Source organism: Schistocerca cancellata, chromosome 2 (genome assembly GCF_023864275.1).
Source record: "Schistocerca cancellata isolate TAMUIC-IGC-003103 chromosome 2, iqSchCanc2.1, whole genome shotgun sequence".
Lineage (NCBI taxonomy): Eukaryota > Metazoa > Arthropoda > Insecta > Orthoptera > Acrididae > Schistocerca > Schistocerca cancellata.
The window spans coordinates 279,546,179-279,569,609 of NC_064627.1; the positions used below are offsets into that span (position 1 = coordinate 279,546,179).

Sequence of the window (23,431 nt, forward strand, 5' to 3'; positions counted from 1 at the left end):
AACCAATGTGCACTTCAAGCCGAATTGTGCATTTTAGTATGGTTTACGAAATTCTGATGATTTTGGTGTATTCTCTGATGTCCTGTTTCTTTTATGGCGCTATGTAAGCTCTCGTAGTGCTTTATACATACGAACATGTGGGATTCCTACACCACTGCAGCTGCACATGTGCAATAATGCCTGTTTTCTGGTGCTCTCTGGCAGCTGCTAAATCGAATCTATTTCTAACAGTCTCGGGATAGTATTGCGAACGGTGGTTTGAAAAGCATTACTTTCAAAGTAAGTTTCTTTTTATGCAAGATGAATTATGTTACATGTGAGAAAGTGTGATGAATTTCTTGAATCACAGAGCGTTTAAAACTGAACACTTTGAGGACCAACCACTTACAAGAATTTAGAGCCCAGAAGGCTAGACATTTATATCATTATTTTAAATTTACTGGCACATTTGTGTGATGCATCTTAAAGTATAACGCACGCAAAATAGATGAGTATTATATGTGAAAGCTTAGCTTTTCTTGTAGCTATACTATGTATATTAATTTAAACCATTAACTTTTCCTTTTTCTGTGTTCACGCTATGTAACAGTGATCTTGCTATTGGCTGATTATAACACTTGTCCTATGCTCTGAATATCTACTGTCATCGGCTGGCAAGATCCCATGGTATGAGATATGACTGGCTTACAAAAGGACATTGCAATCTCGATTTCAAAGCTCTGGAAACTAACGTACTGTGTTTGGTGCAGCTCGAATTTATACTTTCGTAATACAAAAATATGCAGTGTATATGTTGCTGCACATCAAAGATCTTTCCAAAACTTCTCTCCTTTTTTTTTTTATCAAAAGTCTTTTGTATGAGATGCCAGACAGAAGTTCCAAAAGGCAAAACTGTCTTTCTGTGGTATGACAAATTCTCTGAGACTAGCTATTTGTTGACTATGAAAAATGCAGCCTCCTCAGAAACAGCAGCAGAGGTGGGTGCCTTTTGCGCGCGCGTGTGTGTGTGTGTGTGTGTGTGTGTGTGTGTGTGTGTGTGTGTGAGAGAGAGAGAGAGAGAGAGAGAGAGAGAGAGAGAGAGAGACCGACCGACCATATGCACTCAAACCTTAGAATTCACACCAAAACCGCTGTCTACTTTAAGTTTTGATTACATGTGTAGTTCCTGTGCACCACATATCCTATGTAGAAAATGTTAGTCTCCACTATTTTCACAGGTCATACAGATGGGAGCCCATTTCCTTCGCAAAGTACAGCATCCCCCGCAGCATCGAATTGGCCAGGGTCACCCAGTATGCCCCGCCCTTCGCCAGCGAGACCTGGCCAATCACCTGGTGGTCACCCAGCACTGCACAGTCCTCAAGGAGACCTCAAAGCAGGCAAGTGTGTTGTGGTTATACGAGGGCAGTTCAATAAGTAATGCAACACATTTTTTTTCTCGGTCAATTTTGGTTGAAAAAACCGGAAATTTCTTGTGGAATATTTTCAAACATTCCCGCTTCGTCTTGTAGAGTTTCATTGACTTCCGACAGGTGGTAGCGCTGTACGGAGCTGTTAAAATGGCATCTGTAACGGATGTGCGTTGCAAACAATGGGCAGTGATCGAGTTTCTTTTGGCGGAAAACCAGGGCATCTCAGATATTCATAGGTGCTTGCAGAATGTCTACGGTGATCTGGCAGTGGACAAAAGCACGGTGAGTCGTTGGGCAAAGCGTGTGTCATCATCGCCGCAAGGTCAAGCAAGACTGTCTGATCTCCCGCGTGCGGGCCGGCCGTGTACAGCTGTGACTCCTGCAATGGCGGAGCGTGCGAACACACTCGTTCGAGATGATCGACGGATCACCATCAAACAACTCAGTGCTCAACTTGACATCTCTGTTGGTAGTGCTGTCACAATTGTTCACCAGTTGAGATATTCAAAGGTTTGTTCCCGCTGGGTCCCTCGTTGTCTAACCGAACACCATAAAGAACAAAGGAGAACCATCTGTGCGGAATTGCTTGCTCGTCATGTGGCTGAGGGTGACAATTTCTTGTCAAAGATTGTTACAGGCGATGAAACATGGGTTCATCACTTCGAACCTGAAACAAAACGGCAATCGATGGAGTGGCGCCACACCCACTCCCCTACCAAGAAAAAGTTAAAGCCATACCCTCAGCCGGTAAAGTCATGGTTACAGTCTTCTGGGATGCTGAAGGGGTTATTCTGTTCGATGTCCTTCCCCATGGTCAAACGATCATCTCTGAAGTGTATTGTGCTACTCTTCAGAAATTGAAGAAACGACTTCAGCGTGTTCGTAGGCACAAAAATCTGAACGAACTTCTCCTTCTTCATGACAACGCAAGACCTCACACAAGTCTTCGCACCCGAGAGGAGCTCACAAAACTTCAGTGGACTGTTCTTCCTCATGCACCCTACAGCCCCGATCTCGCACCGTCGGATTTCCATATGTTTGGCCCAATGAAGGACGCAATCCGTGGGAGGCACTACGTGGATGATGAAGAAGTTATTGATGCAGTACGACGTTGGCTCCGACATTGACCAGTGGAATGGTACCGTGCAGGCATACAGGCCCTCATTTCAAGGTGGCGTAAGGCCGTAGCATTGAATGGAGATTACGTTGAAAAATAGTGTTGTGTAGCTAAAAGATTGGTGAATAACCTGGTGTATTTCAATGCTGAATAAAACAACCCCTGTTTCAGAAAAAAAATGTGTTGCATTACTTATTGAACTGCCCTCGTAGTATTGGTCCATTATTTTTACATGCCGGAAGAAAAACCTCCCCCTACCCCTGCACGTCTCCTTTTGGACATGACAACTTTTTTGTGTAAAACTGAGAGAAGACAGCTAGTCACTGGCAAGTGTGTTGTAGTTATAGCATTGGTCCATTATTTTTACATGCCAGAAAAAAAACCTCTCCCCCTGCAGGGAAAAAGGTCTCATTTTGGACATGACAGCTCTTTTGTATAAAACTGAGAGAAGACAGCTAGTCACTATTACCTCACACAGTTAGTGAAATTGTTCAAAATGTCCACAACCACATTTAATTGTTTTTGTAATGTAGCTCACTACTGTTCTAGAAAATTTATCAGAGTGGCCACGCCAAGCAAGGTGGAGCAGTAGTTACTTGCTGGACTCACATTCAAGAGGTTCAGGAGGATGAAGGTTCAAATCCCTGCTGGCCATCCAGAGTCAGGTTTCTTGATTTTCCTAAGTTGCTCCAGGCAAATGCCTTGATGGTTCCTTTGAACAGGGTGTGGCTGAGTTTCTTTCCCATCCTTTTTTAATTCAAGCTTGCACTCTATCTCCAATGATCACACTCTCGACAAGATGCTAAACTCTCTGAGTGGCTGTTGTAACTGCAAGAACGTGACTTGAAGATTTAATTTGAAAATGTCTCAAAAATTGTCACAATTTTGGGCACACTAACACTAATTATTTGGTGTTGTTCCTTTAGAGCATATAATGTTTGACGCAAAGTATCCGGGGATGCTGCAACAACTTATTTCATGAAACAACTGTGTACCTTAATTCTTTTTCTAGTTCTTAACTGGTTAACACAGTGTACTGGTTCCCCTTCAAAGCCAAAGCCGGATTAAAAGTGTGAGTGTGAAAGGCATAATGACTTTGACGTTTTAAGAGGAATAGTAGGACAAAGGAACTGTAATACATTGATACATGTATGAAAAAAAGAAAGGAAGAAAGGAAATCATCACCAAAAGCATGACAGTAGAGGTGCAGCCCTACACTACTCAAATTGTTCTCTGAAAACCAATGTAATGGTGAAATTGTAACACAGTAGAGTCCTGTTAACCTGAACTAATTGGGACCGGACCTTGTTTGGATTACAGATTTGTTCAGGTTAGACGGAATTATGGTGACAAGTTTCTAGAATGAAGTATACCAAGCAGATAAGTAGGTACAACATGGTAAAAATGGGAACAAGTGTGGGAACAATGGCTCACTTTCACTCCCTTCCCTTGTCTGAGGTCAGTGCACAGCCAGTTGGCTCGCTAAGTGCTTGGTTATGTTAGTTATCGATCGCTGACACGTGTAACAGTTGTATTGTATTCGTTCAGGTGTAGTGGTGTACGTATTTTCTTCACGAGTAAACGGAAACATAAGAAAAATTAAATGCTTTGAATCGGATAGACAATGGTGAGAATGTATCTAAACTGGCAACGCAATTGGGTGTTGGTAAAGCAACCATTTGTGATTGGAAGAAGAACAGAGTGAAGCTTGAACGGTCCTATGCTTCGGGGAAAAACACTCGAAATTCGACAGACTTTGAAACTGTCCCAGCATGATAAAGTGTATGAAGCTCTTTTCCTTTGGTTTACACAGGGAAGAGAAAGGGGAACTCCTTTAAGTGGAGCACTGGTTCAGGAGAAGGCTGTTTACCTGACCAAGTTAATGAATCGTGATGAGTCTTTTAGTACAAGTATGGTTTGGTTGGACAGATTCAAAAAACGTCATGGAATCCGTCAGCTAATAATTACTGGAGAGGAGCTTTCTTCTGACCGTGATACAGCAAAGGAATACTTGGGTGAGTTTGAAAAAATGATAAACGAGGTAAAGTATTCTCCCCAACAAACTTGTAACGCTGACGACACTGGCCTTAATTTCAGGGCATTGCCAACAAAAAACCTGGCATCAGAAGCAGAAGACCACGCTCCTGGTTTTAAAATGTGCAAAGATCATGTGACTTTATTAGCATGCAGCAATGCTGCTGGTAATAACAAGCTGGCTTTAATGCTGATCAGCAAATCTGCAAGGCCCAGATCTTTTAAAAACTACAACGTGAAGTCCTGCCCATATATATTAGCACAACCAGAAAAAAGCATGGATGGATGGTAAGCTGTTCAGAGAATGGTTTCACAGCCAGTTTGTTCCTTCTGTTCGATGGTTTTCTATGGAACATCATTTGTCTCCCTGTGCAATCCTTTTGATTGATAACAAGCCATCTCACCCCATCACCAAATAATTATGTGATGGAGAAATTGGGGCAAAGTTTTTGCCACGGAATGTTACACCACTTCTATAGCCGATAGAATAGGGTCTACTGCAAACATTAAAACTTATTTACAGAAAACAATTTTAATCCTGATCCAAGATGATAGCATTCCTTTAGTGGAGAAAATAAAAAAAGACCAATGTGAAGGATGTTGTTTATTGGGCTTCTGAGGCATGGCAGAACATTTCAGAAAATACTCTGAGAAAATAGTGGAGATCTCTTGAATATCAGGACAACCTAGTTGAAAATGAAGAGGAAAATCTACTAAAAATTATACAAACCGTCCAGGGATGTGAAGAAGCTGGTGAAGGAGACGTAGATGAGTGGATGGCAGCGGATGGGGATGTGTGGAGAACCTTTGTGATGCTGATTTAGTTGCTGCTGTGACTCAAGACCAGGAAGAAGTGGACTGTTGTGACAGAAGTGACTATGAACCTGAAAGCGACAAAGGACACACAGTGACGCAGCAGAAGCCCTTGACCTTCGTGCTGCATTATTTGGGGCAACAGCCCACTGCTACACCTGCTGATTTAATGTTCATGAGATGATGGCACAACTAAGCGTCATATAAGAAACTGTCTTCATTACGCCAAAAAACGATGAATTTTTGTCATCTAAAAGTATGGCTAGAATGTCTGCCATATTTTAGTAAGTTTGACAGCTTTTCTTTCATTGTTATGCATTGTTTAAACCTAATGTTTCCTTGCCAATTTTTCTAATACATATTTACTTTACTGTGTAAGTTAAAGGTAGTGTGTATGTGTAGCAGTTTACTGCACAGTTTTCCATCCTTAGACTAACATTTTTCACATTCTGTCGAAATAACAAAACACCCTAACAGTATGAACAGAGAAGACGGATACAAGCGTTGTTATTAGAAGACTGTAAGTAGGGCGAGTCTTTGACGACGACAAGTGTTTGCAGCCAGCGCCACAGAAGACTTGATGAAAACTCAAGGAATAATTATGTAGTATTCTATGGTGTGTTAGTGTCTGTGTTGATTGTAAAAAAGACTAATGAACAATTGAATAGAGATTTCTGTGCACATTCATGTTTTGGACTCGCTTGAGACTAGAGCCTTCTATCTTTCTTCACATCTTAGCTCTGCATGAGACAGGACACATGTGATGTCCATAAATTATTGGTTTGTTACAACCTATGATAGTATTTGTGTTTATTCAGTCTTATGTTTAAAGACACCAGTTGATTTGCCAGAGTTTACTTACTTGTGTGAAAAAGAGTAAATGTTGCTTTGTGTTGAGAGTTGAAAATATACCATGAATGAACTGAAAGTGTTCCACGAGTACACAAATTATTTCAAGAATAGAGAAGTAACTTAATAAATTCCTGTACCCGCTATAGTCTTCAGAGAAGAAGTTTTTGGGGGATCGACATAGCTGATTACCTAGACAAGAGGATCGGCTACACACAGTACGTAAGCCTCACCTTGAGATCTGAATGACTTTTGTTCCATGACTTACATTATCTTTCAACCCCTCCCGTCTCAGTTTTTGCCACTCTTGCCAGTCCCAAAAGTTGAAGATTGTACACCTCTCTGAAGTTTGTATTTATATAAAACGGTATATATTGGTTTCATTTCATATTTTGGCACAAAAGATTGAGTTCACATAGCTTCAATCTACGAAAAAAAGAATGTCTAAAATATCAACAATGTAGGAAAGGATGGATTGCTACTTACTATAAAATAACTATAAAGAGATGCAGACAGGCATAGATAAAAGACACTTACACATAAGCTTTCAGCCTCACCCTTTGCCGGGAAAAGAGATACATAAGTCATTCATTCAGACAAGCAAGCACATCTGATGCACACACAACCGACAGCTCCAGTAGCTCGGGCCAGAATCCCCAAAATGAAACTTTAACCAAATTCATAGAAGAAATATGCAACTGATAAGCATGGATGAAATCCAGCAAGAAACTAGCTTTTAAAACAAAATAGATAATTAAGAGGAACCAGACAATTCAAGGTTTAAGTTATAAAGTCACCAGTATGTCACACTATCTAGTATATACATTCTAGTACAGGACAAAGGCATCACCAGCATTGTTAAGGATTTAGGTAGGAAACTCTCCCAAGAATTTCATGTACGTCATCAGGTCAGCTGTATTTTTTTCATTTGAGGCAATCCATTGTCTTAATACATAGCATTTTCCATATATTTATATTTTGGTCTGCTGCCAGTTTAGTCAGTTGATGTTTTCCCATAGCTATTAAGTATATGCTGATATATATATGTGATTGTGACAGTGAGTCAAAGAAGACTAAACACATTGTTGCTAGAAAGGCAAAATTTCTGTGTTATCTCATCACCCAATATGATTACACACTTTCCATCAACTTTTTTGGCAGGTGGATGTCATTTGTCACGTGTACTTCCACAACGAAGCTGGGCTGGCGCTGTACCAACTCTCCTTACCCATGAGGCACTGCATTTGCTCTGCACATCTACTCCACATCCTGTCGGTTTACCTAGTCCGGACATGTCGCCACTTGAGCGGTTCCTCGGTTGTGTTTTCATGCGAAGGCAACTGCAGCGGACTGTGCAAAGTGAAGACTGTGTGAGTACTATATTGTATGGAAGATTTATTTTACTTGCAAATATGGGGTGTGACAGAAAGAGCTTCCCAATTTGAAAAACAAAAAAATACAGATAAACTAGCTAAGCATAATTTTTTGGATGGCCAATGACTCAAGCCATTGGCAACTGCAAGACAGAAAGAAGTGAGAGGAAGGGCTGTTTACTTGCTCGCTGTTTCACCTTTTGCAAATGTTCTTCTGATGTGTGTACTACACAAATGTAACAATACACCGGGATCAATTTAATGCGCAGATAGCAAATGTTGACGCCATCCCAGTACATAATGATGTTGTGGTATGAGATGTCATACAAGTTTAAGAAAGAGAATATACTTCTGGAATTTAGGTTGTGGCGACAGATTAGTCCATAGCATTGCCCACTGTCTATGTTAGGTTGATTAACAACAGTTTGGTTGTGTGTTGACAGACTGGTATAGAAGGTTTCATTTAATCCCTACATAACTTCTAATGATATCCCATTGCGCAAACTTGGAAGCAACAGTTTTTGGGGTGCAAATATCGTATAAAAGAGCTCTATAGAGATGGGAAGAGTAGTGGAAGCACAGCTACCAGCAGTAGCTTGGAGCAGATATGCTTGGCAAGCACCACTAGCTATGTCACCGACTGCTGAAGGTAGAACATGACACTTCAAGTGTTGGTCTAGCACGTAAGTTTGACATAGTGCGATTTCATCAGTACGGCAACTTACTAGGTTGTGGCTTCAGGGCACAACAAGCAGACAAATGTGGGCGTGGAAAACAAACTGTGAATGAAAGTGTTATGGTGTAGTTCACTGTATCATAATCACCAGTGACTGAATAAAAGACATGCATTGTGCACAGGGAAATTCATTTGGTTTATTTTCATGTAATGGCAGTAAATGAGATTGGATTTAGATTTGTTTGGTGCCAGTAATCCAAATTGAACAAGAAATACATGTGACATTGATAATTGCAACTCATTTTTGTGTTCTTATGGATATGAATTATTAGTTTCGTTCCAGCATATTCTACATCCATACTGTCTTTTTAATCTCTCCTGTAGTGTTGCTAGCTCTTTCTTGCAAAAGGACCCACTTTCTCAATATGAGTGTGTTATAATGTCAAGTTGAACACATATATTCAGAACGACACAACACATATAAGTCACAGAGTAAGTTAACAAGCAAGACGTGCACACGTTAACATTCGAATGAGCACCGAGTCCCAGTCTAGCGGCCGCTGCTCAGCTGGCCGCTTAGGTGGCGCAGCTGCTGCATGGCTGGCAGACAGTGCTGCATGTAGAGGACGCGTGTAATTGCGAGGCGGCGCTTTGAATGATCGGCGAGTCACTACACTTTTCCCCCCTTTGAATTTGTTGTACTGGTCCTGATAGAGGTGTCCTGGAGATGGCTAACGTCCATAGGCGTTGTTTGACTCGCCGTAAAGTCTCGGAGGAGGCTTCCCATACGGACGGAAGTGTCCCCGATGATAACGGGTCGAAATGACAGGAGACGTAGTGGTCGAATCTGCTGGGGCCCCATGCACCAATCTGCCCGTTGCGGCAAGTCCAGTTGATATAACAGGAGACATGGGCGATGTGTCTGCGTCCGTTGGAGGAGGAGGTGAGTAGATTCCTGCATGGGCACGTCTCCTGGTGGCATCCTTTCTTATGCTGGCATCGCGATGACGGTGAGAGGGCTCCGTTGTGAGTATTGAGAGATGCCAAGATCCCGAGCGTCAGGTAGAGCCGAAGTTGGTGTAGCGGCATTCGGAACAGGCGTTGCCGTCACACGAGGCCGAAGCTGGTCCGAATGACGCACTGCAACACCCGCGTCCGTCTGGATTTCATACAGACATCGGCCACAGTGTCGTAAGATGTGGCCCGGGCTCCATTTTGGCCGCCTGCCATATCCCCATACCCAGACGAGGTCGTCAGCAGTGAACCGGCCAAGTGAAGGCACCCACGGCCGTGAGATGGGAGGCCGCAGAAGATGAAGTAGCATGCGGGGCTGTCGGCCATGTAAGAGCTCAGCCAGGCTGTGGTCGCCCATGGGGGTGAAACTGCAAGACGCCAGGAACTGGAGAAGCGCCTCATCAGCAGCAGAAGAAGTCAGAAGTTTCCACATCTGAGCCTTAAATGTGCGGACCAGTCGTTCAGCGTCACCGTTTGATTTTGGATGGAACGGCGGGGCCGTGACATGCATAATGCCGTGACGAGCACAAAAATCCGCAAATTCGGAAGAGGCAAATAGTATGCTATTTTCCCCAAGAAGGCCTGCAGTTTCTCAACAGATGTAGGGCGAGGAAGGGCATCGATCGCAGCGACAGTTTGCGGAAGCAGACGAATACCATCCCGAGAGAGTTGAAACCCCAAGTACGTGATAGATGCCTGAAAAAATTGTGATTTCTGAAGATTACACTTAAGACCGGCAGTCTGTAAGACATGAAAAAGTGTGCGGAGATTTTGAAGATGTTCTTCAGTGGTGGAGCCAGTGACAACAATGTAGTCCATGTAATTGATACACCCAGGGACAGGGAGCAATAATTGTTCCAAGAATCACTGAAAGAGAACAGGGGTGCTAGCAATCCCGAACGGCAAGCGTTGGTATTGATAGAGCAATGACAACGGCAGGAGAGGACCACTCACTGGAAGTGACAGGAAGCAAGACCCCTGAAGTAGTGAGACGATCCAGCTCCCATTTTACCCGATCACGAAGGGCCACAGGAATGGGCCAAGCCCGAAAAAACTTAGGCCGAGCAGTGGGTTTGAGCGTGATATGAGCTTCAAAGCCATTTGCACGGCCTAACCCAGGAGAAAAAAGGGACAAAAATGTCGTCGACAAGGAATCCAATTGGGCATAAGGAAGAGCATCAGAGATGATATTGACAGAGTCATCTATGGAGAACCCAAAAACACGAAAGGCATCGAAACCAAAAAGATTCTCTGCGTTACTCTGGTCGACCACAAATATGGGAACAGTGTGAACAATGGAGTTGTAAGATACCTCAGCCTTAAATTGTCCCAAGAGAGAAATCTTCTGCTTATTATATGTCCGTAATTGCCGAGTGCCAGGTGACAGGAGTGAAGAACCCAATTGAAGATATGTCTGAGAATTAATTATAGTGGCAGCAGAACCGGTATCCACCTGCATACAAACATTTCGACCAAGGATTTGGACATTGAGGAATAACTCCCCTGAAAGGGAAGAAGTGCAATTGACAGACAACACAGAATCAGAATAAGTGTCACGTTCATGAACATAATGTATGCAGTCGGATTTGGAAACGGAAGACACATGACCTTTCTCTTTGCAATTGTGACACACAGCCCAATGTTTGGGACAATCCTCGTGTGAATGTTTTGTAAAACACCGCGGACATGAAGGAAGTTGGAAGGGGGTTTTGCTGCAGTTTCTTAGCGGGTTGTTTACGGTTAGGCCAAGGCTGCGCGTGGGAGCGTACTGCAGCCACATCGGCCGGCAGGGACGCGCGGCACGCGTCGTCAACAGCGCACAGAGGTTGTATTTCCCCGACATCACCCCACGCCTCTATTTGCGCCCCAGCGGCGTGAGAAATTTCAAAAGACTGCGCAATGGAGAGAACTTCATCTAGAGTCGGATTTGCCAACTGAAGGGCACGTTGCCGAACTTCTTTGTCGGGCGCGACCGGATAATAGCATCCCGTACCATGGAATTGGCATAGGATTCTTTGTGAACGTCAGTAACAAATTGACACTTTCGACTGAGGCCGTGAAGTTCAGCGGCCCAAACGCTATAGGATTGATGCGGATGTTTTTGACAACGATAAAAGGCAACACGAGAGGCTACCACATGCGTTTGCTTTTGAAAATAGACAGACAGAAGTGAGCACATTTCAGCAAAGGACAAAGACGCAGGATCCTTCAAAGGAGCCAATTGCGACAACAACCGATACATTTGAGGTGAAATCCAGGAAAGGAACAGAGACTTACGTGGTTGTTCGTCCATGACATGAAATGCCAAGAAGTGCTGTCGAAGATGTTTTTCATAATCAGACCAGTCTTCCGCTGTCTCGTCGTAAGGAGGAAAAGGAGGTATAGCCAATGACGAGAAACGCCCCGCATTTGATGCCGCGACGAAATCGCGAATCGCCGCTGTTAGAAGCGTTTGCTGTTCAAGGAGACTTTGCAATAGTTGCTCGACAGTAGCCATGGAAACCTGTGGGTCAACAGTGAAAAGGAAAAATCCACTACCTCGTCGCCAATTGTTATAATGTCAAGGTGAACACATATATTCAGAACAACACAACACATATAAGTCACAGAGTAAGTTAACAAGCAAGACATGTGCACACGTTAACATTCGAATGAGCACTGAGTCCCAGTCTAGCGGCCGCTGCTCAGCTGGCCGCTTAGGTGGCGCAGCTGCTGCATGGCTGGCAGACAGCGCCGCACGTAGAGGACGCGCGTAATTGCGCGGCGGCGCTTTGAATGATCGGCGAGTCACAACAGAGTGATTATTATGTTCATTAATAGCAGCAGTGATTCATGTTTGTCCAACAAGTAAGTGCTGTTTTATTGGGTTTCGCATTTTCTTCTGTGTTGGTGCAGGTAGTAGACAGATCTCACGTGCATTTAGTGGGCTACGTCAGTGGTCCAATACTTAGTGTTGTTGGGTACTCACATGGAGGTTTTAGGTTCAGTTCCCAGTAGCCTAATTTTATCTTTCTGGTGTTAAGAAGGTTTGGAATGGGATCCATTCAATCTCGTGAGCCAAAGAAGAAGCTACTTGAATGAGGAGTGCTAAAATTGTCACGCAAGTTTTCCAAGTGATATTTAATCAAAGGGCTAGCAATTACCTGGAAACCAAACAACACTTAATTCTTTATCTACACATACTATACAGATAGTGGTAGAGCAGATGTAAGTCATGAAACTGTGTTTACACTAATAACTTGAAACAATTGTTGCCGTTAACTCTGTCATCCTATTCACTATGCACGTCCTGAAATATTATGGTATTAGAAATTCCAGTATGGAACTAAGAGAGATAAGCAAAAGCAATGAGTCTCCTGCAGATGAATTGCAGGTGATGTATAAGGATATTAGACATGTAGAAAATCGGACTAGCCTCTGCTCTTTTCCTAGGGTAAATACAAAATTGCAATAGTTGGCTGGCCACTGTTTCTGATAAAATGTAGCACATATGTCTGTGTTATGTCATGCTCTTATTCCTCTGGTTATTTTATTAATGCCAGTTGCATGGTTTATGACACTAGGGTCAATCCAAAAGAAGTGGTCCAATAAAAATTAAGGTGGTTGCTTGACCATTTTTAAATATTTTAATTTTTTTATATGTGATTATCCTATTTTTGAGAAGTTCAAAACAGTTTCTTTTTTTTTTTTTTTTTTTTTTACTTGATGGCGGCCATTTTCATTTGTAAGCACGTGACGGTGTTTCAGTTTAGAGACGTTAGCAAAAATATGAATGTCTCTGCACTGGTTTAAGTTACAACATTCCAATTAACATGATTGTTTTTAAAAAAATGTCCTCTACAACATTGTCTATTACACAAAATACCCTAAATTCAAAAATAACCAGTCAAAATGACCTCCAAAGTTTGGTATCCAAATTTTGAAAAATCCACCTTTTAGACCCAAAAATAACAAACAAGGAGTGATTTATGAGAGTCTATTGTCTTTTCCTATAGTTAGATATCATACACTACTAGCCTGATTTAGAGCAAGAACACTTAAAATGTTTCCTTAATTTTTTATGAATTTTTGAAATTTGAAAATTTTCATTTTTTGTAACGTTTGAGGTTAGTTGTCTCAGGTGGGACTGAATATAAAAATATGATTTTTGCACAGTTTTAACACCTATATGATAGCAATGTACTGTAAAAATTTCAACAGTGATATATGAATGTGAACAAAGATATGAATTTTTGAAAATGAGGAAATAATTCACATTACTCTACAACTGATCTTATGGCTGTTGCCTATTCATGTGTGATATTGGCGGTATATAATCTATTATTTTTGAAATAAGGTACTGAATTATGTACAAAAAGTGGAAACATCACTGAAATTAACATTTATATTATTTTGACCCTACCCCCAAGAACCATGGACCTTGCCATTGGTGGGGAGGCTTGTGTGCCTCAGCGATACAGATGGCCGTACCATAGGTGCAACCACAACGGAGGGGTATCTGTTGAGAGGCCTTTTCAGTAGTTGCACGGGCAACAGTCTGGATGATTGACTGATCTGGCCTTGCAACATTAAACCAAAACGGCCTAGCTGTGCTGGTACTGCGAACGGCTGAAAGCGAGGGGAAACTACAGCCGTAATTATTCCCGAGGGCATGCAGCTTTACTGTATGGTTAAATGATGATGGCGTCCTCTTGGGTAAAATATTCCGGAGGTAAAATAGTCCCACATTCGGATCTCCGGGCGGGGACTACTCAAGCGGACATCATTATCAGGAGAAAGAAAACTGGCGTTCTACGGATCGGCGTGTGGAATGTCAGATCCCTTAATTGGGCAGGTAGGTTAGAAAATTTAAAAAGGGAAATGGATAGGTTGAAGTTACAGTGGGAATTAGTGAAGTTCGGTGGCAGGAGGAACAAGACTTTTGATCAGGTGAATACAGGGTTATAAATACAAAATCAAATAGGGGTAATGCAGGAGTAGGTTTAATAATGAATAAAAAAATAGGAGTGCGGGTAAGCTACTACCAACAGCATAGTGAACGCATTATTGTGGCCAAGATAGACACGAAGCCAATACCTACTACAGTAGTACAAGTTTATATGCCAACTAGCTCTGCAGATGATGAAGAAATTGATGAAATGTATGATGAGATAAAAGCAATTATTCAGGTAGTTAAGGGAGACGAAAATTTAATAGTCATGGGTGACTGGAATTCGAGAGTAGGAAAAGGGAGAGATGGAAACATAGTGGGTGAATATGGATTGGGGGAGAGAAATGAAAGAGGATGCCGTCTGGTAGAATTTTGCACAGAGCATAACTTAATCATAGCTAACACTTGGTTCAAGAATCATAAAAGAAGGTTGTATACATGGAAGAATCCTGGAGATACTAAAAGGTATCAGATAGATTATATAATGGTAAGACAGAGATTTAGGAACCAGGTTTTAAATTGTAAGACATTTCCAGGGGCAGATGTGGACTCTGATCACAATCTATTGGTTATGAACTGTAGATTAAAACTGAAGAAACTGCAAAAAGGTGGGAATTTAAGGAGATGGGACCTGGATAAATTGAAAGAACCAGAGGTTGTACAGAGTTTCAGGGAGAGCATAAGGGAACAATTGACAGGAATGGGGGAAAGAAATACAGTAGAAGAAGAATGGGTAGCTCTGAGGGATGAAGTAGTGAAGACAGCAGAGGATCAAGTAGGTAAAAAGACGAGGGCTAGTAGAAATTCTTAGGTAACAGAAGAAATATTGAATTTAATTGATGAAAGGAGAAAATATAAAAACGCAGTAAATGAAGCAGGCAAAAAGGAATCCAAACGTCTCAAAAAAGAGATCGACAGGAAGTGCAAAATGGCTAAGCAGGGATGGCTAGAGGACAAATGTAAGGATGTAGAGGCTTATCTCACTAGGGGTAAGATAGATACTGCCTACAGGAAAATTTAAAGAGACCTTTGGAGAAAAGAGAGCCACTTGTATGAATATCAAGAGCTCAGATGGAAACCCAGTTCTAAGCAAAGAAGGGAAAGCAGAGAGGTGGAAGGAGTATATAGAGGGTCTATAAAAGGGCGCGATGTACTTGAGGACAATATTATGGAAATGGAAGAGGATGTAGATGAAGATGAAATGGGAGATACGATACTGCGTGGAGAGTTTGACAGAGCACAGCAAGACCTGAGTCGAAACACGGCCCCGGGAGTAGACAACATTCCATTAGAACTACTGAGAGCGTTGGGAGAGCCAGTCCTGACAAAACTCTACCATCTGGTGAGCAAGATGTATGAAACAGGCAAAATGCCCTCAGACTTCAAGAAGAATATAAGAATTCCAATCCCAAAGAAAGCAGGTGTTGACAGATGTGAAAATTACCGAACTATCAGTTTAATAAGTCACTGCTGCAAAATAGTAATGCAAATTCTTTACAGACAAATGGAAAAACTGGTAGAAGCCGACCTTGGCAAAGATCAGTTTGGATTACGCAGAAATGTTGGAACACGTGAGGCAATACTTACCCTACGACTTATCTTAGAAAATAGATTAATGAAAGGCAAACCTACATTTCTAGCATTTGTAGACTTAGAGAAAGCTTTTGACAATGTTGACTGAAATACTCTCTTTCAAATTCTAAAGGTGGCAGGGGTAAAATACAGGGAGCGAAAGGCTATTTACAATTTGTACAGAAACCAGATGGCAGTTGTAAGAGGCGAGGGGCATGAAAGGGAAGCATCGGTTGGGAAGAGAGTGAGACAGGGTTGTAGCCTGTCCCCAATGTTATTCAATCTGTATATTGAGCAAGCAGTAAAGGGAACAAAGGAAAAATTCGGAATAGGTATTAAAGTCTACGGAGAAGAAATAAAAACGTTGAGGTTCGCCAATGACATTGTAATTCTGTCAGAGACAGCAAAGGACTTGGAAGAGCAGTTGAACGGAATGGATAGTGTCTTGGAGGGTGGATATAAGATGAACATCAACAAAAGCAAAACAAGGATAATGGAATGTAGTCGAATTAAGTCGGGCGATGCTGAGGGAATTAGATTAGGAAATGAGAGACTTAAAGTAGCAAAGGAGTTTTGCTATTTGGGGAGCAAAATAACTGATGATGGTCGAAGTAGAGAAGATATAAAATGTAGACTGGTAATGGCATGGAAAGCGTTTCTGAAGAAGAGAAATTTGTTAACATCGAGTGTAGATTTAAGTGTCAGGAAGTCGTTTCTGAAAGTATTTGTATTGAGTGTAGCCATGTATGGAAGTGTAACGTGGATGATAAATAGTTTGGACAAGAAGAGAATAGAAGCTTTCGAAATGTGGTGCTACAGAAGAATTCTGAAGATTAGATGGGTAGATCACATAACTAATGAGGAGGTATTGAATAGAATTTGGGGAGAAGAGGAGTTTGTGGTACAACTTGACTAGAAGAAGGGATCGGTTGGTAGGACATGTTCTGAGGCATCAAGGCATCACCAATTTAGTATTGGAGGGCAGCGTGGAGGGTAAAAATCGTAGAGGAAGACCAAGAGATGAATACACCAAGCAGATTCAGAAGGTTGTAGGTTGCAGTAGGTACTGGGAGATGAAGAAGCTTGCACAGGACAGAGTAGCATGGAGAGCTGCATGAAACCAGTCTCAGGACTGAAGACCACAACAACAACATTATTTTGACATACTTAAAATAAATATTTTCAATTAACATCTTTCAAGATGTGGCTGTTCCTAAACCAGTTGGTGAATGTTAAGAACACTTACTTCTTCAGGCAGCTTCTGTGATACAGATTAAGACCTCCCAGTTTGCTGTCGTAAGTTCAAGCACTGAAAGTTTTCTTAAGACATTTTTCATTCGCATCCAGACTTTGTCATTAATAGATTTCTTGAATGATGTTCTTGGGCCAGCAGGGTGGTAAAAATGCACAAAAACTTCATTGTCCTCCAAACTTATTCTTTCAACCTCTGCAAAGTCACCACTGTCCGTCATACACACATGCCACTACGTCATTCATCGTTAAAGACAGAGATGTAATTTTACTGACACAATGATCCTCATAAATTTCGGTGTCTGATGTTACATAGCATCGAACTAAGTTTTCTGCAATGCCAAGGAATTTGTGGAAATACCTTGTTCCTTTTATTGCTATACAGTTTTCAAATCTGGTTTCAAGTGTTGTTTTCATACGCAGAACCACTTCGTCTTTCTTGATCAGAAAACAGATAATGCCTTTAATATTATCCCTGCAAAAGACATACATATCCTGTAATGTGAGAATTTGGTCTGTGGTTGGTCTTTGTAAGCTGGCTATACTTACTTCACATTTTATTGTACCTCCTACTCCATCACATGCATTTTTACCATGGCAAAAAAAAAAAAAAAAAAAAGAGCCATTCATCCTCCAACCCAAACTCTTCTTTGTAGTTGCACAGATTTGAAAAATTCTTTTTGTTCTTATACTGACTACCACTTCCATCTGAAAAGTATATCAGCTTCTCAACCTTGGGAAAATTTTCTTTTATGTAGTTTATTACTTACTTTTGAAACACTTGTACAGCCAAAGTGTTGTGCTCCAAGCAGTCGCTTAGAATGCAAATTGAAGAACTGCAAACTTCATCTTTCTCATTTTTAAAGTAGAGAATAAATGGATGCACTTTTCCCTGGTCACTGACCCAGTGGTACCCTTGTATTGCATCCTGAATCACAAATGTAAAATTTTCTGCAAAATCAGCTAGCACTATGCATTCAGTTTCATGAAGTTGTGCTCTTTTGTCCTTCAAAAACTTACTTTGGATTTTAGAAACACAGTGGCGACTTTTGAGTTTTTGTAAGTTATCATTTAAAGATTCCAGGTACTCTTTCTGAGATTTAACCACTGTTATCATTTCTGCCCTGTCAGTTGTGACCAACTGTTTGAAGGTAATACTGTCTGGCCTTTCGTCGTCATATTCGTGCAACAATTCAATAACTGTTTCCTTACCAGGGTATTTATTACACAAACTCATCTTGCAGTCATAACTGTTAGTGACACAGACCATTAAATCTAGTAACTCTTTGTAGTTAAGATCACTGAGTTTTGCACCCGTAATCATCAGTTTGACATTTTGATGATATAAACAAACACATATGGAGTGTGTCCCTGAGAATCCAGCCAAAGTACACCACTTAGGTCGGAGGTCACAGAATTTTGACCTTCCAATTTTGTATGCAGGATGAGAATTTTTGAAAGCTACGTAAAGTTCATAAGTCGTTTTTGCTTCGTTACTTTAACTCCATTTATAACAACTCTTTTGCTATCTTTGCAACCTGGGCTCATTCTACTGTTTTCATCATCTTCAAAAAACTGCTGGTTCTTTTTAATTGTTTCTTCCATTATACCTACTCCTTTCTTCTTTCCAAAAACTGGAAGAATGCCTTGCTCTTTCACTGATTTTCGGGTTAGTTTAACCAAATTATGAGAAATGTTGAATCCATGAACTACCTTTTCTCTTGACTGAGTCACGAAACAAACTTAAAATTTTAACTTTTTCCTCTTTAGATGTCACTGAACATTTAATTTTTAATTTCTATATTAAGCTCAAATATTCAGTGTCAGATGATGCTGGTGGTAGGTTTTCTTCTTCTTTAGAAATAATGTTGATATCTGTATTATTAAAGCATGATTCCAAGGCTTTTCTCAATTTGCATGAAATTTGTTGTACCTTATTGTCAATAGCTGCTTTTCTTTTTCTGCTACTTAATTTTATTATTTTCGAAGCAGGAGATATGTCTAACTTAGAACAAGCAAAATCCAATATGCTAACAGCTTCCTCATTAGGTATATAAATGTCATTAACATGGTTACGTGATTCTAGTTCTGGATTCACAACAAATATTTTTGAGTCACAGTTTGGACACAGGGAATTTTCAGGAATCGCATTATGTTTCACTTGAGAAGCTGTTTCACTGTCACATAACAAGGACAGATGTTCAAGTTTTATTTCCCTCAAACCTTTAGTAATAGGCTTTTTATGAACTTTAAGTGGTTCACAGCACTTTCTTCCAAAAATGTGGTTATACTTCAGAATATATTTCTTCTCATAATACTCACAGACTGATGTTACAAAAACACTTACTCGAAATTTAAACAAAGTTTGTCTAACTTCATCAAAGTCATTGACATTTTCAAGTGTTTTGAAACTGAACCGTGAACTGTTTTGTGACACATTTCACTTGCTATCTGTCCAACAGAGCACTGTTCATCCATGTTATTGCATTCCAGTTAATCTCTCAAAATTAATTACAATTTACACACAGGACAAAGCACATAACTCATTCTACTCACTTGATTAAGTATGTACATCCACTCGAACAGAGGTTTCAGAACAGGAAAAAATAGACTCTCATAAATCACTCCTTGTTTGTCGTTTTTGGGCCTAAAAAGTGGATTTTTGAAAATTTGGATACCAAACTTTGGAGGTTATTTTTGAATTTATGATATTTTGTGTAATAGACAATGTTGTAGAGGACACTTTTCTGAAAACAATCATGTTAATTGCAATGTTGTAACTTATCCCAGTCCAGAGATATTCAAATTTTCGCTAATGTCTCCATACTGAAAAATCGTCGCGCGCCTACAAACAAAAATGGTCGCCATGCAGTAAAGGTGCAAGATAAATTATTTTAAAAAACTGTTTTGAACTTCTCAAATATAGGGCAATCACGTATAAAAAAAATTAAAATATTTAAAAATGGTCAAGGAACCATCACTGGACCACTTCATATGGATTGACCCACCAGCTTTCTGCAGGAAGGTAAAGGCTTCTGTTATCAATCCTTATGGAGATCTTACGGACATTATCTATTGAAAGGTCAACAGTTTGTCACCTGAAGATGTGACAGTAATCTCAGGAAACTAGCCGTGATTAATAAATCTTTTGATGCAGCTATTGCAGTTTTCATCAGTTGTAATATATTATAACAGCTGTTGTTGCTTCCCATACCAAGTAATTTATAACAGCAAGATATGTTTATTATAAATTTATTTTTAATACTAACCATGTCGCATTTACATAACAAGTTTCTATGAGATCCTACTATTTATTATGAAACTGCATTTTCAGTTAACGGTTGTCCCCACAAATGAGCCAGGAGTTGTACACTTCAAAGTGGACAGTTTGCAATGTCGAGTGTGGTTGAATCCACAGTTTATGCAGTCCCTTCACCTTAAGGTTACACCACTGCCTGACCACAAAGACCAGTGGTCTGCAGAGGAAATGCAGGTGAGTCCATTTTTATACGTTTTAATTCACTTATATTTTCAATTGATGGTGGCTGAATAATTTTTATTAATAGTAATTTTTAGTTTGTGAAAACAATAATTTTGTAGTCTGTTTAGTGTTGACATACACATTGTGGTAAAAATAGTAAGGCAATTTAATTATTCTTCTGCTTTTTTTATTATGTTTTGCAGTCTCGGGCAAAACAAATGTATCATCCATTTTTTATTTCTTACCAAGTTGTCGTCATACAATGTGAATATGTTACATTCTAACTCGCCTTAGTAAGACAGGAAACAGCAGTTGCATGTTGATGCATTACTATTTAATATATTCACATCATCTGATGATGACTTGCTAAGAAGTCAAAACCAATTATGACACTGTTTGTGTTATGGTATTATAACTGATTTGACTTCTTAACAAGTCATCATCAGATTGTATGAATATGTTACATAGTAATTTGCCAAAGTACAACTACAACTACATGTTGACAAGCTACTGTGTAATATATTCACATCATGTGATAACGAGATGCTAAGAAGTCTAAATTAATTTGCAGTACTGTCACTGTAGAATGAGATTTTCACTCTGCAGCGGAGTGTGCGCTGATATGAAACTTCCTGGCAGATTAAAACTGTGTGCCGGACCGAGACTCGAACTCGGGACCTTTGCCTTTCGCGGGCAAGTGCTCTACCGACTGAGCTATCCAAGCACAACTCACGCCCCGTCCTCACAGCTTTCTTTCTGCCAGTACCTCGTCTCCTACCTTCCAAACAAGCACTTGCTCCCGAAAGGCAAAGGTCCCGAGTTCGAGTCTCGGTTCGGCTTACAGGTTTTAATCTGCCAGGAAGTTTCACTGTCACTGTGTTCTCATACAGCAGTGAAGGTGTATACACCCCGGGAAGTCCAGGAAAAAACGTGGAATTTTTTCATCTACGAGAAAACTGGGATAAACCTAAGAATTTTTAAGAATCCCGGGAATTTTTCATTGTTTTAGTTTCAGTTAAATTTTTGTAATTATGACTGGTAACAATTGACACTCTAACAAAGACTATCACTGTATCCTGCTACTGCAGCTAAAATAAAACTTTAGGTGCAAAGGAAATGCGCCAATTACAACAATAAAACATAGTGCGCGCACACACACACACACACACACACACACACACACACACACACACACAGTGCACACACAAGCGCCTGCCACAGAAAAATGTGTCAAGGCTTTAGGACGAAGATGCAACACTTAGTAACAATAAACTGCTTCTGATGAGCATGACGTTACAACTGTTTACATAAGGGTCTTTGAGTAGTTATCAGCGGGCTTATGTTCAGTTGAGTTGCGTGTGAGGAGTGCGTTTTCCCTCTTTTGGCTACTTAAAGTGTGGCTGTTACTATCTCGGCAGTAACAACAAGCAGCCATATACTATCAGGTAAAATCTTTTTGGCGCATCCAAGCTGCCAGATTTGCGCATGCGCAGAGTACTCTCGAGTTGTAGAGGGGAGGGGGTAGTCGCCACATGACCCATGTTTACGTTTAGTGATTTTGCTGCTTCCTCTTTGTTTACAGCTCTCATGTCAGATGAACATAAAGTGGGTATCTGTGGCTGAATTAAAATACATTCACATAATTACAGAAGGCTAAAATATGTTGTTAGTTTCAGCTTCCTCATTTCCATGTTTTTGGCAAATCAGTTGCCTTGCAGAACAGTGAAATTATTTTTGTCGGTTTGCTAAAGAAATTTTGATTTTATTAATCTTTTCCGTTGAGGCAGTCAATTTATTTGAAACGAAGTGTTTCATTCCCCACTATTGGATAGCTTCAACTGTTTGCTGTATTTCAAGTGCATGTTTCATCTTCTGGCACATATGGCATTTGCCATAACAAAGAACCAAACATGAGATAATACAGTAGTGATGTTCCCAGAAAATTTAGATTCCGAAAACTACACTGAAAAGCTTAATATCAGGTTGGGGCCTACTTCAGTGTGAATCTGGACATACATATGTGCATTTTAGTATGGCTTACAAAATTCCGATGCTCTTGGAGTATTCTCTGAAGTTCTGGTTCTTTTGTGATGTAATGTAAGATCACTTAATGCTTTATACATATGCTCATACTCTTAACGTTTTGACGACTTAAAGTGTGAGTGTGGGTCTGGGTTATACTGATTTATTTCCCCAAACCACATTCCACACCTTTATGAGATGACTTACTTGGGGTTTGCAGTCACTCTTCTTTACTGGATAGCGGGCTGCTATTAACTCTCTTCACTTCTCTGTCGAATAATGCTAGGTACAGGAACTTTCAAGCCTCTTTCTACTAGTGAAATAAGTAGCGATACAAACTATATGTTTGTCAATCAACAATGTATTTGACTTTTAAGCACAATAAAAATTCTCACTTTCAGCATAATATGTAACTTCAGTAAGTCTCTCGTACAGTCATATGTTAGAAACAAATTGATTTACATTCGAAAGAAAGTCTTCTTAGACACCATGACTTTCAAAAAAGGAGACTGAAAAAACATCTTGCCTCTAACAAGGCTGAGTGAAGAGTCTATAGGAGCATTTTTTCAGCTGTTCTACTTTCACATAACAATAGTCAGTGACACAATTAAGCACAAAGCTGCATATAGATTCCATGGGTCTTCCATACACACTCACTAACACATCTATGGACTGCCCGGCAGGTACTTGTCAGTGCCATTCAACCGCCATTTCTACTTTCTTCTTGTGACAGATTTTAAACTGCATACACAAACAAGTGATGTGCAGTAAGTAGGATTTTACCATCCCACATTCGTAACTAGAATATTGTGTGTTGGAGAGGGTAGAAGGCTGAGTGGTTCTAGAATTTACACAGAAATTCTTGAATACCTACAGTACAGGCTTCC

At 40.5% G+C, this 23,431-nt stretch overlaps 1 protein-coding gene and 1 non-coding gene across 2 annotated transcripts in view; one reads left to right on the forward strand and one right to left on the reverse strand.

The window, feature by feature from the left end:
* Positions 1-23,431, forward strand: part of LOC126161617 (mediator of RNA polymerase II transcription subunit 14) — a 188,776-nt gene that overhangs the window by 138,722 nt on the left and 26,623 nt on the right. Inside the window, exons 22-24 of the mRNA XM_049917572.1 lie at positions 1,218-1,379; positions 7,387-7,595; positions 20,376-20,534. Coding sequence (XP_049773529.1) covers positions 1,218-1,379; positions 7,387-7,595; positions 20,376-20,534 — 530 coding nt within the window. The remainder of the gene's footprint in view (positions 1-1,217; positions 1,380-7,386; positions 7,596-20,375; positions 20,535-23,431) is intronic.
* On the reverse strand, positions 21,173-21,247 carry Trnas-cga (transfer RNA serine (anticodon CGA)). Its single transcript has one exon. It is a non-coding gene; the product is annotated as a tRNA-Ser (tRNA).